Source organism: Neodiprion lecontei, chromosome 5 (assembly GCF_021901455.1).
Source record: "Neodiprion lecontei isolate iyNeoLeco1 chromosome 5, iyNeoLeco1.1, whole genome shotgun sequence".
NCBI lineage: Eukaryota > Metazoa > Arthropoda > Insecta > Hymenoptera > Diprionidae > Neodiprion > Neodiprion lecontei.
Window position 1 is genome coordinate 12,417,875 of NC_060264.1, and position 7,445 is coordinate 12,425,319.

Genomic DNA, 7,445 nt, shown 5'->3' on the forward strand with positions numbered 1-7,445 from the left:
TTGCAACTGCAGAGGAAGAGGATCAAACCGTCACGGAATCGTCGGTGAGATCAGAGGATGAATATCTTGAGATGCTCAACGATAAACAAAGACAGCAGGAGTTGGATACCGTGTACGGGGTACGGAGTCTTTCTACTGCCGGGCTGATGGTTGGTGATTCACCGATAAGCTTCGAGCGCGATTCCGTTCGCATAGGCAACACGCTCTATCCGAAAACTCAAGGACTGCTGGAGCTGCTGTTTAAAAAGATGCCCAACAGCGCTCACGTTACCCGCAACGACAGGGAGAATTACAGAAATATCTTTCTCGCAACAAATGCTCACAGAAAGTACTATAGCGCCACCGAGCCTATCCGAAACGCTCAGAGCGTCAAATTCAAACATTTAATTGCTGAGCTGCTGAATATTTCTACGTCAGGCAAAGACGTATCACCGTTGTCACAGATGTCGAAGCGTACGGGCAAAGGTGTTCTGCTACCTCAGGCTTGGGTTACTCGATAAGGTGTTAAAACAGATTATATTTTCTGGGTCGACGCTAACGAGCTGGTGGAACGTCTTCGTTTACTCCTGGCATCTCAAGCAGCTGGGAATACAAGTCACAACAATGAAATTATGTCGATTCTGGAAGAATTGCGGGAAGCCGGTATCATTTATTAGCCAATTCTCGTCGACTCTGCAATCATTTACGAGATGAGCATCGACGTGTTTGGACGTCAGCTGAATAAAAACACAGCTGCGAGCACTCGCGGTCCTCCGGGTGTCGGGTTTCAAATAACAGCGGATGGGCATTACGATATACGGAACAAGAGACTGTGCAACGTTGCAGAACCCACAGCACCGAACAGTGCTGTAACTTTAAAAATCTTGAGAAGAAAATTCAGCGTGCTGCAAAAACAAATCGACAACCTCGATCGAATGATCAAAACTTTGGAGATCACCACGGAGAAAGCCTTGGATACCTTCTACACAGACTTTAAAACAGACAGAGACTTGTCGACTCGAAACGCGGAAATCGTTTCCAAATTGGACACCAGACTAATAGCGTTGGAATATGAACGAGAAAAAGCAAGCACTGGTGACTGAACTGCATAAACCTGCACGCCGGAATTACCCACGTCGACGTGTAGACGTGCACGGCATCGACGAGACCTGGCAGGCGGATCTTGTTGATATGACGTCGTACGCTGGACAAAACAAAGGTTACAAGTACATGCTCACAGTCATTGATATCTTTTCAAAGTATGCGTGGACTGTACCGATAAAGAGCAAGTCTGGAGATGATGTTACGAAGGCAATGGAATCTGTGCTTGTCGAAGGACGGGTGCCGAAAAATTTACACGTCGACAGAGGAACGGAATTTTACAACTCGAAATTCGAATCGCTTATGACACGCTACGGAATCAAACTTTACTCCACGTACAGTAATTTGAAGGCTTCGATCTGTGAACGTTTCAATCGCACGCTGAAAGGTAAAATGTGGACACGGTTCAGCATGCAAGGAAGCTTCAAGTGGCTCGATATCTTATCTGATTTGGTTTCGGCTTACAACAACACCAAACACCGAACCATAAGAATGAAACCGTCGGATGTCACCGTTGCAAACGAGAGGTTGTTATTACGTCAGGCGTACGGAGGGCTTCGAGCGATACCTACCACATCGGCAAAATTCAAATCTGGCGACAAAGTTCGAATCAGCAAATTCAAAAATGTCATCGAGAAAGGTTACACTCCCAATTGGACGACTGAAATATTCACGATAAGTCGAGTGGAAAATACTCATCCTGTGACGTACAAGCTCAAAGACTACCGAGATCAACCCATCGCTGGTGGTTTCTACGAACAAGAGCTCCTCAAGGTTAAGCATCCGGATATCTATCTGGTGGAGAAGGTGCTCAAGAAGCGTGGAAGAAAAATATACGTTAAATGGTTAGGTTTTGACAATACACACAACAGTTGGATAAACGAATCGGACATGTAACTTTTGAATAAATGAATTTTTTTGTAAAAAACGTGTGTGTCTCTTTATTTTATACCCGACACATGACAAGTATGCATCTTTGTTTTTTTAGACAATCAACAGACATATGCATCGTTGTACAAATTTTTTTATACTTCGGAGCGTTCTTATTAACCATCCTACATAATAATATTTTATACATCATGGTACAGTTGAAAAAATTAAGCTCTACATAATAATAATAATAATACATCATGGTACAGTTATAAATTAAGTCCTACACAGATTACGGTAATTTCTAAAGCTACGGTGCAGGCTTGTAACCCCACGGAAGCGTATCGGTCGTGTTTTGAAACACGATCCGCTTGTCGTCATTCCAGCTCAGTGCTACTTTCTGCTGTTCTACGGTATATACCTCATGCTTTCGACTCATGATCAAATGCTGATTTGAGGATAGATTTTCACGTTTCAACGCACAGTCCAAATAATCGTTGAAGGTTATTCTTCTTAACGCTGATCCTCTAACACCTTTGGCACGTTTGTTGTCTTTTTCATCTCCCAAGACTCGGAATGCGTACAATTTAGCTCGTAACCCTACAAATTCCGACATGATTTTCCCGTTATTCTCGTCTTTCATCAAGCCGAGAACTTTTTTGTTTGCTCGAGGTATTCCGTAAACGTTGTCAAGAGGATAATCCGACTTGTCGAATTTGTGCAAGTCCTCCTTCATGTGTTCATATATGTCGGGGACGGTAAAATTGTAAATCAAACTGTCGGTATCCGTGTACATTAATTTTGCTCGGTTGCCAAATTTCTGCTTAATGTAATTGTAATGAAAATCATAGATGTATGTTTTAGATAGATCCAGGATGGAGAAACCTGCATACAATGGTTTATTCAATTTGACTTTCGTCTTATTCATTTCGACGATAACCATCTCTTTGTCGAAAACGGTGCAGCTGTGAAAATTAGGCTTGGCTGTGGTAGCTCTCGCACCGTACCATCCATCCCATTCGGTGATCAATCGAACATCTCTGTACTTTCGCACGTTTTCCATAGTTTTGCCAAAAACTGCGTTGTTCATTAGCTTGTAAAAATTTTTCTCAAATTCGTTGTCAGATTTTTTTCGCAAATCGGTATTCAAATCTCTATATTTTTTGAGCCACGGGGTTTGCCTGAATTTGAGAACTCTGTGAATTTGAAGTAATTTTAAGCCTAATTGTAAGCATTGTTTCAAAACGCTGTAGTGAACAACGTAGTTTTTCTTGGAAAATAGTGTGGGTGTCAATTTTGGCTGTTTATTGGTCGAAATCGGAGGTACATAGTGCTCCGGACACAATGGTAAATCCTTATGAGTTTCATGCAGTTCCGCAGGATATTCCAAATCTACCTTCAGCACGTAACCAAACTCTGCATCGTCCGAGATGGTAAGAACGTCGCATTGTCTGAAGTCTGATACCCATTCGAAGGAACTGTATGGCAGAGCAAAGCTCATAGCTGCACCGTACAAATTATTAACGTCAAAGTACATGAGATAAGATTCTTCGATCTCAGGATCGAATTCCTCTCCCATGTACCTGTTGTTGGCCTTTGCATATCTGTTCGAACACTGTGATACACCACCACGAATACCTTTTTCGATAAACATAACTATGTCTATATCGGTGAGAAGCTCGAGTTCGATGCCTGTACATTTTAACATTGCATCAAACGACAGACCGGGCGCTGTGTAGTAATGTAACGGGTCCAGTTTGTACGTCGTCCAACAATTCTGTCGAAAATTTTGAAAAACGTCAGCCAGTAAAAACACGTCCGTCTGTAAATACAAGTCCGAATACTCTCCCAAAGTTTGGACGTTAAAAGTTTGCCATACGTCGCACGCGTGTGCGTAATCGTCGTCTGATATATTCCGGTCGTTCAATTTTGAATAAAACTGTTCTTTGGCTGGTAAATGTTTCTCCTCGAGCTTCTCCCAACTGTCTATGTATTCGTACGGGAAGACACCTTTCCTAGTCAATAACCGAAATTTGTTCAAGCTACTGCAGAATTTACGTGTTATTGTTTTTCGGCAATCGTCCAGATACGATGATAATTTATCGAGGCTGCTAGGCATGAAACGGTACGAATCTATGAAACGGAACGTTACATCCGTTCCCTTAACGAATTTAGTGAAGGAAATGTACTTTTCTTTGTTGACAGGTAATAGTTTAACAGTACCTTCGAATGACGTACCCAGGGCTTTGATCAGAAAATGCGAATCGTAACCCGAAAGATTGTGGAATATCACTGGGATGGTGTGCGAATTTTGGTAATTTAGATTACAGCTGCGGTGAGCAGCACCACGGTACTTTCCCGTGAAATGACAGTGATCCCGATGTTTCACGTCTGTGGGCGTAAACGGTTTTTCACAAATATGACAGACTGTCGATAAATCAAATTCGTTGATCTGATTGAAATTTAGTGGTTCCATCGGTACAACAGTCTTGTAATATCCCTCTAACGAAAGTGCCAATTCCTGTAACTCGTTTACAAACCATTGGATGCAAGTGTCTCCGCGATTAATTTTGAATTTTGAAAGCGAATCGTCAAACGCACAATGCAGATCGTAAGCTATACTATACGGAAGATGCTTCTGATAAATTGTTCTATTTTCCCCAAAACTTTCATGTGTGGGCTGCAGTAAACATTCTAGATCTGCGTAAACGCAGAACGGAACGGTTTCTTTGTGCTTGAAATTTTTAAATTTGAGAATCTTGTCCTCTTCTGTTGGCAAGATAACTTTGGTTTTATTCAAATTCATGCAATCAACTCGGTGCTTGATCAAACAACTTTCGAAATTAAAATGAGCCAGACACCTATCGCACAACCACGTCTGATGCGAGCGTTTGGAAATTTGGGAACTTGTCAACCGCGATAAATTCCGAATCCATGTAAAATGATGTGTTACATTCTTTTCAATATTTTCCATACTATCATCGTCATCGTCGTCGTTTTCAGACTCTTCAGTAGAGCGTCGATTATCCGAACTAATTGGGACCGGGAACCATTCGGATAATCGAAAATTCGGATAACCGAACAGTGTGAAAAAAACGCTGATTCGTTCAATGTATAAACATACGTATGTATTTAAAACAGATGAACTATCTTCTTATTATATACATAGTACATTTTGTTAACATTTATAACGGTTACGTAATAGAATATAGTGTACAAAATATATGTATTGAAAAACAAGTGTCTATACTAATTTTATAAGTGGTAGGTGTATGTACATACTTGGTTTACTTCTTTGGAAAAAAGTTCATGATTTTCCTCTGTTTTACAACGGAAGCTCGCTTCTTTGCAGCCAAATCCCGCAATCGTTTCAGGAGAAGAAGTTGCGTTTGACAACATTCAGGTTGTTTTTCGTACCACTCCATCGCCGTTTCCAGAGCCCCGAAGGCCTCACCGTGAGAGGGCTGCTTTGACGCTTCCACACTTTCGTCGCTGTGTTTGTCATCAGAATCACTATCTTCGTCGTGGAGAACTGAAGATACGATTTGATCGTCGGTTAAAATTTGATAGCCGGGATCGTTCGCGTCATCTTTCAGCCAATTTTCGGCGTCATCGTTGTCACATTCCGTGAATCCAGGGATGGCGTGGAAGATTTCAACGAATTCATTTATGCCACCTTGCTCGCAATTAGAAATATCTTCTTGAATCTCGGCCTGCGTTTCTTCTGAGGGTGGCCACAGTTTGTTCCAAGCGTTCTTCAGATTTCTTTCTGTTAGCGATGCCCACGCATCAGCTATCATGTAGCAACAATGTTTCAAATTTATGGTTTTCGCGAATTGAACAATACTGTCTTCGGTGTTTTCTTCTGCCATAAACAGTCTCCTAAGAACTTCTTTTCTATACAATCTCTTCATTTTCTCTATCACACCCTGATCCATAGGCTGGATAAGAGATGTTACGTTCGGTGGAAGGAATCTGACTTCGAAGTCTGGATCGAGACTGTTCAATACCTCAGCGGATGGATGAGAAGGCGCGTTATCTAGGAGCAGCAACACTCTACCAGTTTTATGTTGAGCCTTGCGCCATTCTTTAACGTTCTTCATAAAATCGTTTGTGTACCAATCGCAAAACAATCTTGAGTCCATCCAAGCACTATTCTGGGCTTTATAGATCACAGGCAAGCCAGTCACATTTTTGAAGCACCGCGGTTTCTTCGCCTTTCCGATAAGTAATAACGGTAATCTATGAGTGCCGGCTGCATTAGCACATGTCATAGCCGTTATTCGTTCTTTGGACACCTTGAATCCGGGTGCTGCAGTTTCACGCCTAGATGCGAGAGATTTGGTGGGCAAAGACTTCCAATTTAACCCAGTCTCATCTGCATTGTACACATCATCTCTAGAATATCCTTCCTCTTCTACGATGGTAGCGAAGTTCTGTTTAAACTTCTCAGCAGCCTCCGAATCTGCCGATAACGTTTCCCCTTGAACCTGAAGTTCTCGTATTCCATGGCGAGTCTTGAAGTTTTTCAGAAATCCAGAGCTGGCTTTAAAATCAGACGATCCGCCGATTCTATTGTTCAAGTCAAGAGCTTTCTCACACAAGATTGGACCGGAAATTGGTTGTCCTAAACTTCGCCTCTGCGTGAACCACTCGGATAAAGCCTTGTCGAGAACTGGATTCTGCGCGGATTTTAAAGCTTTTCGTTTCTGGGCCCCATGTTCACCGTCCGACGTTGACACAAATGACAAAATTTTATCCTTATTCTTTTTAATGTCCGTGATTGTTGCATTTCCCACATTGTACGCGAGAGCTAGAGATGCACCGGTCTCTCCTTTATCTAGCTTAGAAAGAATCTCTCGTTTTTGTTCCAAGGTAAGAACGTGTCGTTTACGCTTAGAAGTTAAAGGACTAGACGTAGAACTCATTATGAACGTGAGTTAGGAATCACATACAATCAGATTCAATATCGGGGCTCGCTCTTTCACAGCTCTGCAGAAAAGTACATAAAGACTGACACTGGAAAACTAAATGCGCGCGAGCTCCTGTCAAGCGGGCGGAGGGGAGGTACGCCGTGCAAGTCTGAGCTCGCGACCAGGTAGAACCCGCGATACGGTCCTAACAGTTGCACGACTCGGCCATAAAACATCTGGTCGCCAAATGCAAACTGCACATGCACGTCTACGCGGACCTAACGGTCAACCTCGGTCAGGTTTTCCGTATACCTACCAACAAACCTAATCACTACCCCCACAAATCTTTCGGATAATTGACGTTTCGGATAAACCAAATCACCATTCGGATAATTGACGTTTCGGATAACTGACGTTCGGATAATCGACGCTCTACTGTATTACTAAAAGATGGATTGTAGGCTTATCAGACTTGTTTCGACTCAAATAAATGGGTACAATTTCACTACGCTTTTGTTTTTCCGCACTATCTATACCGTAAACGTTAATTGAGAGTTTGTTAAGTTTCTCAAATTTTGGAAT

The 7,445-nt window shown here is 42.2% G+C and overlaps 1 protein-coding gene across 1 annotated transcript; it reads right to left on the bottom strand.

Annotated features, from left to right (window-relative positions):
• Nucleotides 1-5,237: 5,237 nt before the first annotated feature.
• On the bottom strand, nt 5,238-6,878 carry LOC124294778 (jerky protein homolog-like). Its single transcript, XM_046741800.1, has one exon. The coding sequence runs from the start codon at nt 6,876-6,878 to the stop codon at nt 5,238-5,240; it is 1,641 nt and encodes a 546-aa protein (XP_046597756.1).
• Between the last annotated feature and the right edge of the window lie 567 nt (nt 6,879-7,445).

Excerpts from the sequence above, each read along its gene's own strand:
- LOC124294778 (XM_046741800.1), bottom strand. The coding sequence starts at position 6,878 with ATGAGTTCTACGTCTAGTCCTTTAACTTCTAAGCGTAAACGACACGTT.